This window comes from Cynoglossus semilaevis, chromosome W (assembly GCF_000523025.1).
Source record: "Cynoglossus semilaevis isolate Cse_v1.0 chromosome W, Cse_v1.0, whole genome shotgun sequence".
NCBI lineage: Eukaryota > Metazoa > Chordata > Actinopteri > Pleuronectiformes > Cynoglossidae > Cynoglossus > Cynoglossus semilaevis.
In genome coordinates, this window is record NC_024327.1 from 2,436,731 (window position 1) to 2,455,550 (window position 18,820).

The 18,820-nt window shown below is 43.0% G+C and overlaps 2 protein-coding genes across 5 annotated transcripts in view; both read left to right on the forward strand.

The window, feature by feature from the left end:
- The window catches only part of LOC103396947 (cytadherence high molecular weight protein 3-like), a 28,759-nt gene extending 12,610 nt beyond the window's left edge, over positions 1 to 16,149 (forward strand). For 3 of the 4 annotated variants that reach the window (XM_025052834.1, XM_025052836.1, XM_025052835.1), the window contains 7 exons: positions 823 to 1,601; positions 10,649 to 10,693; positions 10,789 to 11,045; positions 11,213 to 11,281; positions 11,381 to 11,488; positions 15,919 to 16,019; positions 16,115 to 16,149. In XM_025052834.1, coding sequence (XP_024908602.1) covers positions 823 to 1,601; positions 10,649 to 10,693; positions 10,789 to 10,899 — 935 coding nt within the window. In that variant the 3' untranslated portion in view covers positions 10,900 to 11,045; positions 11,213 to 11,281; positions 11,381 to 11,488; positions 15,919 to 16,019; positions 16,115 to 16,149. Of the gene's footprint in view, positions 1 to 822; positions 1,602 to 10,648; positions 10,694 to 10,788; positions 11,046 to 11,212; positions 11,285 to 11,380; positions 11,489 to 15,918; positions 16,020 to 16,114 lie in introns of those variants that run through there. The other variant, XM_008335188.2, reaches the window with a different exon arrangement.
- Positions 16,150 to 17,519: 1,370 nt separating this feature from the next.
- LOC103396948 (cyclin-G-associated kinase-like) overlaps positions 17,520 to 18,820 on the forward strand; it is a 28,671-nt gene continuing 27,370 nt past the window's right edge. The window contains 2 exon segments of the mRNA XM_008335190.3: positions 17,520 to 17,807; positions 17,809 to 17,902. Of these exon segments, the coding sequence (XP_008333412.1) occupies positions 17,745 to 17,807; positions 17,809 to 17,902 (157 nt within the window). The 5' untranslated portion in view covers positions 17,520 to 17,744.

Genomic DNA, 18,820 nt, shown 5'->3' on the forward strand with positions numbered 1-18,820 from the left:
CTTTTGTTTAAGTAATTATTGCACACTTTCTGTAAATCCTATGAACTTCATTTCACTTCTTAAATACCACTGTTTGTTTGCTATGATATATTTAATTGAAATTGCTGTTCCGAACAACCAATGATCCATTAAGGAAAATCTTGAAAATGATCAGGGGTGCCCAAACTTTTTCATACCACTGTATAAGTAGCTTTGCTGCGCCCACTCCCACTCCTGGTGCCTCTGCCCCTCCCTGCAGCACTATCTACCCCTAAAACAAAACTGTCAACGCCAAGTGGGTTTTATCAAGGGCTGAAAAACATGTTCGACCTGGCTGGAATGGCATGCTCAGTTTTCCTGCAACCTGAATGTGCTACATGGAAGCACACATTGAAGTGAATTATTTGTCATTGTGACACAACACACAACCAAATGTGACCAACACACAACCAAATGTGCTTTTAACCCCAAAGTCAGCAGGGGGCAACTTAAGTGCACGGGGAGCAGTGTGTGGGGACGGTGCCATGCTCAGAGCACCTCAATGGTAACTTGGCAGCTGGTGGACTTGAACCTGAAACCTTCCAGTGCCATGTCCGGTTCCTTAACCACAGCCGCTCGGTGGCAATCAGAGCCAAAAAACATTCACTTTCCACATTTGACCCCAGTGATTTTTTAGCCTTTTACTCATGAAAAAATAAATCAGAGTCCTCCTGGATACCACTAGAGGTAGTCCTAGTACCCTCAGTATTATGCGTACCATAGTTTGAGAATCGCTGTAAAACAACACCACTCTTAATAAGACCATTCAGATCCAGATGTTCGTGTGTGTCTTCTATTTTGCAGCAGGCCCAAAGGAGATTCCTCGAAGACCCCTGCGAAGACACCAAAGAAAGCAGCTGAAGCTCCAGCACCAGCTGGAGAGGATCCTGGAGGCCATTCCCATCAGGGTGCCTGTTGTGGAGATCTGCAAGGAGGAACCAAAACCAATGGTGGCACCAGTAGAGACTAACGCAGTGCCAGACATCAGCAAAGAAACCCTGGTGGTCTCCAAAGTGGTAAATGAGGAAACCGTGGTGCTATCTGAAGAAGTGCTCGTTATCACTGAAGTTACTCCAGTTGTTGTAGAAGACACACCAGTAGGCACCGAAGAAACACCAATGGTCACCAAAGAAACACCGGTCATCGTCGAAGAAACACCAGTGGTCGCAGAGGAAACACCAGTTGTTGCCAAAGAAACACCAGTGGTTGCCAAAGAAACACCAGTGTTCGTTGAAGAAACACCAGTGGTCGTCAAAGAAACACAAGTCGTTGTCGAAGAAACGACTCAAGAAATACCAGTTGTCACTGAAGAAACACCAGTGATCCCTAAAGAAGCATCAGTGACTACCGAAGTAACACCAGTGGTCAGGGAAGATGTACCAGTGACAACTCTACAAATACCAGTCGTCACTGAAGAAACAACAGTCGTCACTGAAGCAACAACAGTCATAACAGAAGCAACACCAGCAGTTGCAGAAGAAACGCTATTTGTCGAGTCTTTATCAGTGGAGCCCTCTGTAGTCCCAGCTGGTCAAGTGCAGGAGTGTGAACCCGTCGTTCCTCATACAGAACTGGCGACAGAGGTAGGAGAATGTTATGTTAATTATATAATTTTCTTGGTAGAACATTTCTGGGCAATACTCGCAGCCCCCAAAAAGTTCCGGAATGTTCTGTTTAATGACAACGACTTCCTAAATTCTGCAAAAGTTTAAAAAAAAAATCGGCATGGCAGAGAGAGTGTGCATCTGACGACACCACGGACAAGATATTGTGTTTGTGTGATACTATGCGGCGTGGGGGTTCTTTATGAAGGCATAGAGCATTCTGATTGGCCGATTTTTGCTATTTTACAAAACAGTTTCATTACATGAAGACCAGAAAAATTCTCAACTTCTTTAGAGTATCAGTGGTGGTACTGCAGTAATGAGTTTGTCAAGTGGGAGGAGGGAAGGGTCCTGGTGTTGTGACCTACTGGAATTGACTTTTTGCAGATTAGGGTGACTGAGGGAGGTGGTGGGAGAGGCAGGATCGAGGGCAGGAGAACATTTTGTTCCTTTTTGCAGAGATCAGGAGGAAAATCTCAGCTGACATCAGTGAACAAACGTCCCCAGACTTTTGGAAAGAAATGAAATACTGACCATTATCACGGCGTACAGTCTGTTGACTGTATGAGTTTTCAAGAGTTTTTACTTCATTTACCGGAGTGCGTCTGGAATACCTTGTGTTTGTAGTAGAAAAGTACCCACGGATGTTTGTATAACTAGCTAATACTAGCACCTTGCTAAATACTGTAACTTTCTATGAAGTTCTTTTTTTAACATTATCATTAGAGTCAAGTTCTACTTCAAAGATTTGGATTGAGTACTCGGGAACAGAATGTCCTTCAGTACTGTACATGTACTACTACGTCTATGTTTGCACAGTCAGCAATAATGCAGACACACACACACACACACTCAAAAATGTACTCATATCCCTAGGCTTAGTATGAGAACAAGGTGTGTGTGAGTGTGTGTGTGGGGAAGTTGAGAGGAATGTTCCATCAAAAATGATCATATTCTATCGTAACAGGAAACATGTACCGCCTGTACACTCCCCAATGTCCCTCCTTTACTCACTCATTCACTCCTCTTCCCTCTTCCTTTTCTCCTCCTTGTGCATCTAGTGTTTGACTCATCAGCAGAAATGTTCATTTTCTATTAGCTACAGTTCTATCTATCTGCTTTCTGTTTTTTTTCCGAATTTTTTTATCAATTTTTTTTGGTGATCGTTGCGATCACTCGCAGCCCCAGGGCTCAGGTTAAGACGGCAGGTGTTTCCTCGTAGAGTAGTGTGCACACATGGGCCTCGTTTTTAGCTGGCTTTGGAGCCAGAAACAGGTGGCACCAGAAGTCGGCTTCACACAGGACCAGGTGAGTATAAATCCAACTTTAGCCCAGAAGAGGCCTCGAGCAACACGCTGTGGGCTGCTGCTGCCACCGCTGCTGAACATTTTGTACCAGCCTGCACTCGGCCTTCCCCACACCCCTTCCTCACCCTTCTTCCTCCCCTTCTTCACCCTCTCTTCTCTGACCGTATGTCAGCCTGTGGGCTCTTATCATTGTGTCTAAACGCAACAAGAGAGTCCTGATTTGTGGCCTCTTATCAGAAGGAGAACGTTTTCAGCATTAATATATATAAATATTATATATATTTATATATGTTTGGTTTGTGTATTTTTCTTTTGTGCACTGAAATAATTTTCGATTTTTAAAAATGTAAAAACCATTTCGTTTGCTGAGCTGTGACTTTGACTCGTGTCTTCCGTGTGGCTGCATGTTCACTCACTGCCATTAGAGAAAAAAAAAAAAACTTTCTTCCTTTTGCTAAATGTGGAACTGTAGCCGTTCCTACAGAACACTGTGTTCTGCTGCTGCAGCCATACACTGGAGGGGGGCGTGTCTACTGTAGGAAGCCACACATGCTCAGCTGCATACATACAGTACAGCGAAGCCTATGGCTTCCCCAGACATCCCTCCCCTCCCCCCCAGGGGCTCACCCCCATACAAGCCTCCATGTATATGGCTGGGTTATATATTTATCCCCTCTCCTCTATATGAGTGTGTTTACTTTGGCCTTTGTTCAAATGCTGCTACAGTCCTGCAGAATTCGATGCCTGGCCTCCCAGTGGCGCAAGAGAGGACGAGCAGCTTCTGGGTAACAGCCCGAGTCTTTGACGCTCTTATGTCACAGTTGTTATTTTTTCACCGAACTGGAACTGAAACGTTTCCTGACAGCAGAAATGCTGAATAATTCAGGCCATTAAGAGTTACAATATTTATGTGCTGCTCCCTCTGGTTGCCAGTGGGGCTCGGTACAAGTCCAAGTCAGCTATAAGAGAGGATCTGCAATGAATTTTATGTTAAATGTCAAGAAAGAGTTTGATAAAGTGTTTTTTAAAAAACATTCACCTTAGAGTTGACCACACCCCCCTGGGAGAGACTGAAGTCAAAATGTAGCTGCAGTGTTTCTTTGTTCAGACTGTTGTATGTTTGATTGTGAGTTTCTGATTGTTTGCGTTCTCTTACTGAAACACCTTCTCATCACAGGTGGTGCCCTCAGCAGAGGCGGTAGCAATGGTTCCCAAACTTTTTTGGCTTTTAATTTTTTTTTTTATCAGTAATTATTATATATCAATTACTAGACATTTCATGTGACCCTGTATGAATTTCAGGCGACCCCACGTGGGGTAGCAACCCTGAGGTTGAAAAAACATTGATCGAATGCTTTAGTTCGTTCACTGTATATTAGTAGATGTATGACGTGATGAGGATTTGTCTTACATGGAACCGGTGATATCTGGTACTATTTACTCGGCAGACTGAAGTCATTGTTTAATTGTGGTGTACAATTTACCCTTATACAAAAAGAACAATAGGATTCATTCACTTCTCCATTAACACTTTAGTTCATGGGATGGATTCACTCATAGGTCTCACACACACACACACACACACACACACCTCACAAATGCAATGGAAGTGTGGCAAGCAGCAAAACAGGAGCAGCTCAGAGTTTCCTTGTGTTTTATGTGAGTTAATAATAATAATAATAATACATTTTGAAACCTGTATTAATACACTATGACTGGTTGTGGTGTGTTGTACCAAATTGCTGAGTGAATGAGTTGATGGTTTGAATGCAGAGGACACATTTCAAATGTACAACGACGATAAAGGAGATTCCTCTTCCTCTTCCTCTTCCTCTTCCTCTTCCTCTTCCTCTTCCTCTTCCTCTTCCTCTTCCTCTTCCTCTTCCTCTTCCTCTTCCTCTTCCTCTTCCTCTTCCTCTTCCTCTTCCTCTTCCTCTTCCTCTTCCTCTTCCTCTTCCTCTTCTTCTTCTTCTTTGTCTTCTAATCACTTTTCTCTATCTAATTCTTCCCCTCTCTCTCCTCTCAGGCCAGTTGATTGAGCGAGTTCTGCTCTCCTCCATGTTGAACCCCAGTGAACAGTGGCAGACGTATCGTCACCACGGGCGGATTCTCAGCCTGGAATATCGTCTCCGCTTCCGTTGTGACTCCAACTACTACGGACCGTTCTGTAACAAGTTCTGCCGGTCCCGCGACGACTTCTTCGGCCATTTTAACTGTGACCACAGCGGCTCCAAGGTCTGCATGGACGGTTGGACCGGGCATGAGTGCAAAGATGGTGAGGGAGTGAATAATATTTCAAAATGTAAAAGACAAAAATGCCTTGATTGATTTCGATCTGGAATTTATTTTAATAGAATTTTTCTCTAAATTCCAATCTATTTGTAAGAACACCGTGTCCTGCTCAGATCATATTTATAACCAACAAAATAAATCACCAGTTTTTTTTTCTAAAGGCCAGAAAGCTTTTCTCGTTTTCTCATCAATGGTCTTGGCCTGAATTAAGCCAGCCACTAGGGTACACGAAGCCGTGTTTATAGTGCCGGTCCCAAGCCCGGATAAATGGTGAGGGTTGCGTCAGGAAGGGCATCCGGCGTAAAACGTTTAGCTAAATCAAATATGCAGATCAATAAAACGATTTCTATACCGGATCGGTCGAGGCCCGGGTTAACAACGACCGCCAACAGTGCCGTTGACCAACAGGGCACTGATGGAAATTGGACTACTGTTGGTCAGAGACAGAGTCAGAGACAGAGAAGAAGAGGAGGGCGTTTGGTTAGGAGAAAAAGAGAAAAGATGAAGAATAGAAGTGTTAGTCTGAAGTTTGGAACTTTGAATGTAGGTACAATGACAGGGAAAAGTAGAGAAATAGCTGATGTGATGGAGAGAAGAAGAGTAGATATTTTGTGTGTGCAGGAGACCAGGTGGAAGGGCAGTAAGGCTAGAAACATTGGAGGAGGCTACAAACTGTTTTATCATGGTTCAGATGGGAAGAGAAATGGAGTAGGGGTGATCCTAAAGGAAGAATATGTAAGAAATGTGGTAGAGGTGAAAAGAGAGTCAGACAGGTTGATGTGTGTGAAGGTAGAAGTAGAAGGAGAGATGATTAATGTTGTTAGTGGTTATGCCCCACAGGTGGGCTGTGAGTTGGAAGAAAAGGAGAAGTTCTGGAAGGAGCTAGATTGGATGGTAGAGAGTATCCCCAGGAGAGAGAGAGTGGTGATTGGAGCAGACCTAAATGGTCATGTAGGGGAAGGGAACAGAGGAGATGAGGAAGTGATAGGCAGGTTTGGTGTTAGGGAGAGAAACGTAGAAGGACAGGCAGTGGTAGATTTTGCAAAGAGAATGGAAATGGCTGTGGTAAACACATATTTCCAAAAGAAAGAGGAACATAGGGTGACTTACAAGAGTGGAGGCAGGTCCACACAGATAGATTATATTCTATGTAGAAGATGTAATCTGAGGGAGATTAGAGACTGTAAGGTGGTGGCAGGTGAGAGTGTAGCCAAACAACATCGGATGGTAGTGTGTAAAATGACGATGGAGGTGACAAAAAGGAAGAGAGTGAAGACAGAGCAGAAGATCAAGTGGTGGAAACTAAGGAAAGAGACATGTTGTGAAGACTTCAGGAAGGAAGTAAGGGCAGTTCTGGGTAGTGTTGAGATATTCCCAGATGATTGGGAGACTACAGCTGCAGTGATGAGGGAGACAGGTAGGAAGGTGCTAGGTATGTCCTCTGGGCAGAGAAAGGAGGACAAAGAGACCTGGTGGTGGAATGAGGAGATCCAGGAGAGTGTGCAGAGAAAGAGATTAGCGAAGAAGAGATGGGACAGTGACAGAACAGAAGAGAACAGACTGGAGTACAAAGAGAGGACAAGGGAGGTGAAGAGGGAAGTGGCCAAGGCCAAACAAAAGGCATATGAGGAGTTGTATGAGAGTTTGGAAACAAAGGAAGGAGAAAAGGAGTTGTATAGATTGGCGAGACAGAGAAATCAAGCTGGGAAGGATGTGCAGCAGGTGAGGTTGATTAAGGACAGAGAGGGGAATGTGATCACAAGTGAGGAAAGTGTGCTGAGAAGATGGAAGGAATACTTTGAGGAGTTGTTAAATGAGGAAAATGAAAGGGAAAGTAGAAACGAGGAGCCAGAGACTAGTAGGAAGAAGGTAGATCAGGTTAGAAAGGATGAAGTTAGAAAAGCCCTGAAGAGGATGAAGAGTGGAAAGTCAGTTGGTCCTGATGACATACCAGTGGAAGTATGGAAGTGTTTAGGAGAAGTGGCAGTAAATTTCCTGACTGGTTTGTTTAACAGAATTTTAGAGACTGGCAAGATGCCTGATGAGTGGAGAAAAAGTGTTCTGGTGCCAATTCATAAGAAGGGTGATGCACAGAGTTGTAACAACTACAGAGGGATAAAGTTGATGAGCCATACAATGAAGATTTAGGAAAGAGTAGTTGAAGCTAGGTTGAGGCAGGAAGTGGAGATTTGTGAACAACAGTATGGTTTCATGCCTAGGAAGAGTACCACAGATGCAATATTTGCCTTGAGGATGTTGATGGAGAAGTACAGGGAAGGTCAGAAGGAGCTGCATTGTGTATTTGTAGATCTAGAAAAGGCATATGACAAAGTGCCAAGGGAGGAATTGTGGTTTTGTATGAGGAAGTCAGGAGTGGCAGAGAAGTATGTTAGTTTGGTGCAGGACATGTATGAGAATAGTACAACAGTAGTGAGGTGCGCTGTTGGGAGGACAGAAGACTTCAAAGTGGAGGTGGGACTACATCAAGGATCGGCCCTGAGCCCCTTCTTGTTTGCTGTGGTGATGGACAGATTGACAGATGAGGTCAGACAGGAGTCCCCATGGACTATGATGTTTGCAGATGACATTGTGATCTGTAGTGAGAGTAGGCAGCAGCTAGAAGAGAACCTAGAGAGGTGGAGGTTTGCACTAGAAAGAAGAGGAATGAAGGTCAGTCGCAGCAAGACAGAGTACATGTGTGTAAACGAAAGGCAGAACAGTGAAATAGTGAGGCTACAAGGAGCAGAGGTGGTGAAGGTGCAGGAGTTTAGGTACTTAGGATCAACTGTTCAGAGCAGCGGAGACTGTGGAAGAGAGGTGAAGAATAGAGTACAGGCAGGATGGAACAGCTGGAGAAAAGTGTCAGGAGTGATCTGTGACAGAAGAGTGTCAGCTAAGGTGAAGGGAAAGGTTTACAGGACAGTGGTGAGACCAGCCATGATGTATGGTTTAGAGACAGTAGCAATAGGCAGAAGACAGGAGGAGGAGCTGGAGGTGGCAGAGTTAAAGATGCTAAGATTCTCTTTAGGAGTGACAAGAATGGACAGGGTCAGGAATGAGGTCATTAGAGGGACAACACAGACAGGAAGGTTTGGAGAAAAAGCTAGAGAAGCCAGATTGAGATGGTTTGGACATGTGCAGAGGAGGGACAGTGGATACATTGGTAGAAGAATGTTAGAGATGGAGCTACCAGGTAGGAGAAAGAGAGGAAGGCCAAAGAGGAGATATATGGATGCAGTGAGGGAGGACATGCAGGTAGTTGGAGTCAGAGTAGAAGATACAGAGAACAGGGAGAGATGGAAATCAATGATCTGCTGTGGCAACCCCTGAAAAAAAGGGACAAAGCCGAAAGAAAAAGAAGAAGAAGTACAAATCTTCGACATCCTCCACGGAAAGCACGGACAGGCACACGATCCTCCAGCTGTACCAGGAGTCCAACGTGTAGCCGGCCGGGAAGGTGCCGTCAGGGCAAGCGGGTTCTCCTTTACCCATTTTCATGGTTGAGAAAATTTGATCAATTGCGTTGAGAGACCAGTTGACCAGATCCATCATTTTGATTTTCGAGGAAAATGCAGAGAGAGGCTCCGAGATAGTTTTACAGAGACGTTACAAGACACAGAGCAGTAGCAGGGTAGGTAAGGGCAGGGAGGGAGCAAAGGGAAAAAGTGTCCGCCTTCTTCGAGAGCAGAAGTTAGAAAATCACAGCAGCTGTAAGTGAAGGTGACACACTTTCACAATAGAAACGGTTCAGCCTCACAGATCACTCTTTGTTATTGTTCACAACACATTTTATAAATGCTTTCCATCGACAACAAAATTAAAAAAATACAATGCATAGCTAGCTAATTTAGCTAGCATAGGAAAGCTAGTATTTTAAAGTTTTCATAAAAAAAGATTATTTACATAATTTTATTACCCTACATAGATAAAGTTCTGCCACCCAAAAGGTTGGTAGTGCAATTCCATTTTCACTGAATCAAAGCCTTTGGCCAGGGTGTTGTAATATCCAGGAACTGAAATTGTTGGACTTCACATACATATTAATGTTTGTACAAATAAATAAAGTATTAATTACTACACTGTGTGCACAAATATTAGGCAAGTTGAATTTTTGAGGATTAATTTTGTTATTGTACAACTACAGTGCTCTTGGTCAATCCAAAATGTTAACAAACCCTCAAACCTGAACATTTAAGTAGTAAAAGTGAAGCTTTGGCTTTCTTAAGAGAATATCTACATGTACACCATTATTAGGCAACTATTAGTGTGCAGAATTATCATGCAACTAAATGAAAAACAAAGATTTTCCCATCTCACTTGTTTATTTTCACCTGTTAAAGACCTCCCAGACACTGTTCAGAGAGGTGTACTGTTTACCTTCACTGTAAATTTCCTGCCAAAGAAGGGCCCAAAAGTTCTCAATAGGGTTTAAGTCAGGTGAAGAAGGGGGCTATGTCATTAGTTTTTCATCTTTAAGTCTTCTTGAAAGATGCAGACTTTTTCCTGTACCACTGCTTGAAGAAAGTGTCTTCTAAGAATTGGCAGTAGGTCTGAGAGTTGATTCTGAGTCAATTTTCAACCTGAAAAGGTCCAACTAGTTCATCTTTAATAATACCTGCCCATACCGGTACCCCACCTCCACCTTGCTGGCGTCTGAGTCGAAGTGGAGCTCTGTGTCCATTACTGATCCAACCACGGGCCCATCCCTCTGGTCCGTCAAGAGTCACTCTCATCTCATCAGTCCACAAAACCCTTGAAAAATCTGTCTTCAGATAGTTCTTGGCCCATTCTTGACATTTCAACGTGTGTCTTGTTCAAATATGGTCAGGTTTCAGCCTTTCTTACCTTGGCCATGTCTCTGAGAACTGAACACCTCGTACTTCTTGACACTCCAGGTAGGTTGCAGTTGTGGAATATGGCAGCACTGGAGAATAATGGGTTCCTGGTAGCTTCATGTTTGATTCTTCTCAAATCTTTGGCAGTTAATTTGCGTATTTTCTTCTCGACACGTTTCTTGCGACCGTGTTGACTATTTGCAACAAAATATTTGATGGTTCTGTGATCACGCCACAATATCTTATTGTGAGATATTTCAAGAGTGCTGCATCCCTCTGAAATACTTTTCACAATTTTTGACTTTTCAGAGTCAGTTAAATCTCTTTTTGGGACATTTTTCCTGAAGAGAAGACTCTGCCTAATAATTATGCACAAATTGATATAGGGGGTTCATCTCCTTAGACCACACCCTCCCTCGTTACATAAATACACATCACCTAATATGCATTAAATCCAATAAGCATTCAAGTTTATACAGCTTGGAGTTGGAAACTATGGATAAAATGATGATGTGGTCAAAATACTCACTTGCCTAATAATTGTGCACACAGTGTAGTAGTAAAAGTACTGTATTTCTTTACCTCATTTCAGGTACAGTCTGTTGATGCCACAGTCCTTACAGTTGAACCAGAACAGGTAAAAGCTCTCATCACCCCCTGAAGTGTGATTTTAGAATTTCTGTTAATGGATGTAATGCATGATTGGTTAACCTGTTTATTCTGCATGTCCAGAAGAACCTGTGGTGGAAGAACCCGCCCTCCAGGTTTCGCCAGAGGCAGAACCTGCAGCAACTGAAGAGGCCACGGAAACGGTCGTGGTGGAGAAGGAGAAGGAGACCGTGATAGTGGAGGCGGAGGAACCACAGGAGAAGACTGAAGACGTCGTGATCATCCCAGCTCCTGGCAAAGAGGAGAAAAAGGATGAAGCGGAAGTGATGGCTGAGGAGAGCAAACCTGAAGTCCCAGCTGAGCCTCTGACAACCACAGAGGTGCCCCCAAAACCAAGCAAAACAAAACAAAATGAAAAAACAAACAAACAAAAAAATCGCAAACCTCTTCTCATTTATGTTGCATTTGCCGTAACCATTTGGCACGTTTCGCCAGAAACATCCGATGTTTAACATCTTCTGATGCCAGTCTTTGCTGTTTCCAACAGTTGTGCAGTGTCCCTGAAGTTCTACTAGAGGTGACTCTTGTGCCTCAAGTGAAGGAGGTCACACCTGAGGTACTTATATTAAATTTAATATGTCTATATTTTTGTTGTTACTTCATTATCTTGTAATGTCTTATGACTTATGTCCTATGTGGGCGGGGTCCTCTTCAGGTCCCCGCCCCACTGGAAGCCCCCGACACGATGGTGGATGACTTTGTCGTCACAGACCCCATCACAGCAGTGGGAGAAACTATTGCCGGCTCAGCAGTTACACAGCAGGTGAGGCCTGCACTGACGTTTGAATTTCATAATTGTCAAATAACCCAATTTCACAATGCAGTACCTCCAAAGATCCCCTAGGGTTTGCAAAAGAACTCTATATCGATCTATATACAGTGTAATATTGCGGTACAGCGGTGTCTCTGCTAACCCTCACTCACGTCTGTCATTACTGCCAGGAGGCTTCACATTTGGAATCACTGCTTCCAGGAGAACTCAAGACAGAAACCTGTGAAATGACAGATGCATCTAGGCATGGAGTCTGTGCAGCTTGGCTCAATGGTAATGAGACTGATGTAAACAAATTACAGTTCAGGCCGAACCCCATCCTACTGTGCCTCCTAAACCAGTGGTTCTCAAACTGTGGTATGACCGTTCTCTAGTGGTACGCGAGGAAAATTCATATATATACTGTATGCTATATTTGGTTGGTCCTCATGGTGGTACTCAGAGAGCTCAATGTTTTCTCAGGTGGTACAGAGTATAAAAAGTTTGAGTCCTAACCAACCTCAAAAAAAACCCCAATAGATCACAGATGAATTACATAAACATATATTACATTACAGTGGCGCTTTGGCCCAGAGGCAATGTCTCTGTCATTGGTGTGGAACCCCAGGGTTCACCTCCTGGGCAAGTTCGAATCCCGGTTAGGGCGGTTGGTACCTTCCAGTGGACTCACCACCCGCAGGAAGGTTTGGTACGGTGCAATGTGATTTGGGCGGCGACTGCTGCCCCCGCGACCCGGTAACGGATAAGCGGATGAAAATGGATGGATGGATGGATGGATATTACATTACAATACATTTAGCAGACGCTTTTATCCAAAAGCAACTTACAACTTCAGTCAATCAACAATCAAGCTACACTAAACAGAAAATACAAAAATACATAAATAATAATAAAAAATAGTAAAAGCTATAAGATACAATTTTTTAAATGAGTCTCTTATTTGTCCCACATTTACAGTGTGGGTCTTTGCAAGTAACACAGGCTGCCACAGGGGGCGCCATTAGGGATATGTGGTTCCTTTGGGAAACTAACCCAAGACTCTCTGCTGGCACGGGAGGCGTGCTAACCGCTCCACAATGGAACCACTTTATCATTATTATATATGAATATATTTATATATATTCATATATAACTTAAAAAACTGAAAAAAGTGATAGAAAACCTTCTTCTTTTCCTTTCGGCTTTGTCCCTTTTTCAGGGGTTGCCACAGCAGATCATTGATTTCCATCTCTCCCTGTTCTCTGTATCTTCTACTCTGACTCCAACTATCTGCATGTCCTCCCTCACTGCATCCATATATCCCCTCTTTGGTCTTCCTCTCTTTCTCCTACCTGGTAGCTCCATCTCTAACATTCTCCTACCGATGTATCCACTGTCCCTCCTCTGCACATGTCCAAACCATCTCAATCTGGCTTCTCTAGCTTTTTCTCCAAACCTTCCTGTCTGTGTTGTCCCTCTAATGACCTCATTCCTGACCCTGTCCATTCTTGTCACTCCTAAAGAGAATCTTAGCATCTTTAACTCTGCCACCTCCAGCTCCTCCTCCTGTCTTCTGCCTATTGCTACTGTCTCTAAACCATACATCATGGCTGGTCTCACCACTGTCCTGTAAACCTTTCCCTTCACCTTAGCTGACACTCTTCTGTCACAGATCACTCCTGACACTTTTCTCCAGCTGTTCCATCCTGCCTGTACTCTATTCTTCACCTCTCTTCCACAGTCTCCGCTGCTCTGAACAGTTGATCCTAAGTACCTAAACTCCTGCACCTTCACCACCTCTGCTCCTTGTAGCCTCACTATTTCACTGTTCTGCCTTTCGTTTACACACATGTACTCTGTCTTGCTGCGACTGACCTTCATTCCTCTTCTTTCTAGTGCAAACCTCCACCTCTCTAGGTTCTCTTCTAGCTGCTGCCTACTCTCACTACAGATCACAATGTCATCTGCAAACATCATAGTCCATGGGGACTCCTGTCTGACCTCATCTGTCAATCTGTCCATCACCACAGCAAACAAGAAGGGGCTCAGGGCCGATCCTTGATGTAGTCCCACCTCCACTTTGAAGTCTTCTGTCCTCCCAACAGCGCACCTCACTACTGTTGTACTATTCTCATACATGTCCTGCACCAAACTAACATACTTCTCTGCCACTCCTGACTTCCTCATACAAAACCACAATTCCTCCCTTGGCACTTTGTCATATGCCTTTTCTAGATCTACAAATACACAATGCAGCTCCTTCTGACCTTCCCTGTACTTCTCCATCAACATCCTCAAGGCAAATATTGCATCTGTGGTACTCTTCCTAGGCATGAAACCATACTGTTGTTCACAAATCTCCACTTCCTGCCTCAACCTAGCTTCAACTACTCTTTCCTAAATCTTCATTGTATGGCTCATCAACTTTATCCCTCTGTAGTTGTTACAACTCTGTGCATCACCCTTCTTATGAATTGGCACCAGAACACTTTTTCTCCACTCATCAGGCATCTTGCCAGTCTCTAAAATTCTGTTAAACAAACCAGTCAGGAAATTTACTGCCACTTCTCCTAAACACTTCCATACTTCCACTGGTATGTCATCAGGACCAACTGACTTTCCACTCTTCATCCTCTTCAGGGCTTTTCTAACTTCATCCTTTCTAACCTGATCTACCTTCTTCCTACTAGTCTCTGGCTCCTCGTTTCTACTTTCCCTTTCATTTTCCTCATTTAACAACTCCTCAAAGTATTCCTTCCATCTTCTCAGCACACTTTCCTCACTTGTGATCACATTCCCCTCTCTGTCCTTAATCAACCTCACCTGCTGCACATCCTTCCCAGCTTGATTTCTCTGTCTCGCCAATCTATACAACTCCTTTTCTCCTTCCTTTGTTTCCAAACTCTCATACAACTCCTCATATGCCTTTTGTTTGGCCTTGGCCACTTCCCTCTTCACCTCCCTTGTCCTCTCTTTGTACTCCAGTCTGTTCTCTTCTGTTCTGTCACTGTCCCATCTCTTCTTCGCTAATCTCTTTCTCTGCACACTCTCCTGGATCTCCTCATTCCACCACCAGGTCTCTTTGTCCTCCTTTCTCTGCCCAGAGGACATACCTAGCACCTTCCTACCTGTCTCCCTCATCACTGCAGCTGTAGTCTCCCAATCATCTGGGAATATCTCAACACTACCCAGAACTGCCCTTACTTCCTTCCTGAAGTCTTCACAACATGTCTCTTTCCTTAGTTTCCACCACTTGATCTTCTGCTCTGTCTTCACTCTCTTCCTTTTTGTCACCTCCATCGTCATTTTACACACTACCATCCGATGTTGTTTGGCTACACTCTCACCTGCCACCACCTTACAGTCTCTAATCTCCCTCAGATTACATCTTCTACATAGAATATAATCTATCTGTGTGGACCTGCCTCCACTCTTGTAAGTCACCCTATGTTCCTCTTTCTTTTGGAAATATGTGTTTACCACAGCCATTTCCATTCTCTTTGCAAAATCTACCACTGCCTGTCCTTCTACGTTTCTCTCCCTAACACCAAACCTGCCTATCACTTCCTCATCTCCTCTGTTCCCTTCCCCTACATGACCATTTAGGTCTGCTCCAATCACCACTCTCTCTCTCCTGGGGATACTCTCTACCATCCAATCTAGCTCCTTCCAGAACTTCTCCTTTTCTTCCAACTCACAGCCCACCTGTGGGGCATAACCACTAACAACATTAATCATCTCTCCTTCTACTTCTACCTTCACACACATCAACCTGTCTGACTCTCTTTTCACCTCTACCACATTTCTTACATATTCTTCCTTTAGGATCACCCCTACTCCATTTCTCTTCCCATCTGAACCATGATAAAACAGTTTGTAGCCTCCTCCAATGTTTCTAGCCTTACTGCCCTTCCACCTGGTCTCCTGCACACACAAAATATCTACTCTTCTTCTCTCCATCACATCAGCTATTTCTCTACTTTTCCCTGTCATTGTACCTACATTCAAAGTTCCAAACTTCAGACTAACACTTCTATTCTTCATCTTTTCTCTTTTTCTCCTAACCAAACGCCCTCCTCTTCTTCTCTGTCTCTGACTCTGTCTCTGACCAACAGTAGTCCAATTTCCATCAGTGCCCTGTTGGTCAACGGCACTGTTGGCGGTGATAGAAAACCAATTTCCACAAAATATTGACCTTCATAATTTCTTCATGTATTTTTTTTTTTTTTTTTTTGCTGATTTTCCCATGACATGTCAGGGAAGGTTTTGGGGAAGATAAAATACTTATTATTCAATCCTTGTACCAGTGTATACTTGATGTACCTCGGTATATTAAACATTCCAGTCCTGCTATGTCGTATTAGTTTCTTTAATTAGTTACTGGGTGTGACATTTTACAAACCAGGCGAAACTCCAACTCTCACCTCTGTCTGTTGTTTCAGGAAATGTCCATGGAGAAAACCTTGAACGGACACATTGTTCCAGAGGATTCCATCGAAGGCTAGAGCCACGGGACGGAGCTCGGCAGACGTTCCTTCTTTTTGTACGTCGGTTCTCGTCTGTAGTTGGAAAATGACACACTCGCGCTATTCTTCAACAACAACTGACGACGGCGTCGTTTCTTCTTCTCTGTTTCAGATTCCCGGTCACAATTTTCGAAGATTGAAGGCTTTAGACAGAGTTGTGTCGCAGACCTTTGTGTTTGTTTGAATATCTTTGGACAGAAGTGTCGGAACATGTCGAAGGATCGTCAGTTTTACCAAGTGCCTTTTCTGACGCCGGTTTCTGTGAAAACCAAACCAACGTTTACCGGGGAAAAAAACCCTCCGCAGTTTGCAAAGAAAAACAGATGGAAGTCGACTTTAAAATCTCTATTCCAGATTCATGTACAGTGAATAAGCATGATAACTGGAAATGAATGGCAGTAGCTGGTAATTTTTCTCAATAATCTCTCAGAGATTATTGTTTCATTTTCACATGGGCCAACAATCACACATTATTCACATCATCACAAAAATCTGATTAAAAATGATTAAAAAATCTATTATTATTGCGTCACATGTTATGAGTCACCACCAGACGTCACCCCCATCCCATCTGATTCACTATATAAGTCCTTACATTATTGCAGTGCATCGACCAACCTGTTGATGGCTCCACTATAGAAATTAAAAGATTAAGGTGTTATTTTTTTAAGGATTATTTCCACAATCCTTTTGCTTTTTAATGTGTTTTGTATTGACTTTAAGATGTGGTACGTCTTTCTTGTTCAAAGACCGGGCTCTGGAGGAGAAAGAAGGATCTGGAACTGATTTTAATGTTGTTCTAATTATACTGAACTTTGAACCAGTAAAGATGTACCTCATCATCATGCTTGAAGTTTGTGGTCTTCTCTTTTACAACACAGGAAATGACAAACACTATTTCCAGAAACGGTGGTAGACATTGTAGTATTTCGTACCAATGGATTTGTATCTCATTTTGACTTAAGTATTTATTTATTTACTTGAAATATAGGTCTTAGTAAAGTTGTCTAAATCTATTGCCCAGACTTCTTATTTAGCAAACTGTGCACATACTGTGTATCGTCTACTGTGCTAAAGACGGGGTTCGCTGCAGTTTCTCTCCACACCTAAAGTAACAGTTTAATACACAAAAACATTATTTAAAAAAGTTTATGCGACTGCGCAGGAGTTTTAGTCAGGTATCTATAGCTAGATGTACTTTATTGATCCCAGGCTGAAAAATTACAGTAGCAACTTGACTTAAAATATTTTTATTGGGTTTTCTACTCAGAAAAGTAAAATTCTGACTGTAATAGAAAAGGTTTCAAGTAAATCTTAAAAAAATAAATTAAACCAAAATACAAAATCAAAATAAATTAAACCAAAATACATATTATGAACTAATACATACATTAATATTCAACATTATTAACTTGTATAATGTAAAATGCTGTTGTAGCGTTGTAATGTAATGTAATGTAAAACAAAACAGTTTCTCCCTCACATGACTGCGTGTCTTTTTCGTCACTGCTCTTTGCGGAAGTCAGAAGGTCTGTGTGGCGGCGGCCTCGTCAACCTAGCAACAGGAAGAGGATGTTTGCCCCCCGACAGAGGACAATATCACCTGATCCGAATTGTTTATAACACGCTTTCTCGTCGTACACATTTCTTTCTATTTTTTTTCTGGGGACGGGTTTTCACGACTCTTTCTCTCACCTGGAGCCGGCCGGCTGTGCGTCCGAAGCCGGGCACTGCGGAATAACATGTCTCTGTTCCAGTCAGCACTGGATTTCCTCTCCGGGCCCGGCTCGTCTGGGGCGGCCAGCCCGGGCCCGAAAGGACCGGGACCAGAATGACTTCGTTGGACAGATGGTTGAACTCAGCGACTTGAAACTGAGGATAAAAAGAGTGATCGCTGAAGGTGAGTTGGTTAAAATATTAGGAAATGGTCCCTGTGGCTAAACGTGCTAACTAGCTTATACGGCTAGCAGGCTAACACAAGTGACAAACCTTTATTTTATCAGTAGTAATGGCGCTAATGAGTGCACAGCTGTGAGTCACCGAGAAAACACGGTTGCGTGTTTATAATATTGTTTCGTGTTACTTTTTTTAGATCATACAAACACACATTTTGTAAATACACAAGTATTTACATGAGATTGTTATTTTTTAAAGTGACGACGACTGTTATTTACCTCCTATCAAACCTAATACAGTAACGTCTTCCTCGGTAACAGTCATATGTCAGAATTGTCTAGAAAAAAATATAGGACGGGCTGTGAATAAAATGTCAGTCAGTAGTTTTCTTTTCTACTCGTCTCCGTGTGTATGCAAGAGCTGCGTCTGTGGTCTCTCATTTTATCACCTGTAGATCTATGATACTACGATTCTCATTGCAAAAGGGTAAATTGTTACGTTAACGGTGGTAGCACATTACCACAGACATGAAATCGCTATAAATACGTGCTTCTCACTGTGTTCAGAGTGGTAGCAAATTACTATAGACATGAAATCGCTATAAATACGTGCTTCTGATTCTGTTCAAATTGGTAGCACATTGCTATAGACATGGAATCGCTATATATACGTGCTTCAGATTCTATTCAAAGTGGTAGCACATTACTATAGGCATGGCATCGCTATAAATACGTGCTTGTCGCTCTGGAGTGGTAGCACATTACTATAGGCATGAAATCGCTATAAATACGTGCTTCTCACTGTGTTCAGAGTGGTAGCAAATTACTATAGACATGAAATCGCTATAAATACGTGCTTCTGACTCTAGTCAAAGTGGTAGCACATTACTATAGACATGAAATCGCTATAAATACGTGCTTCT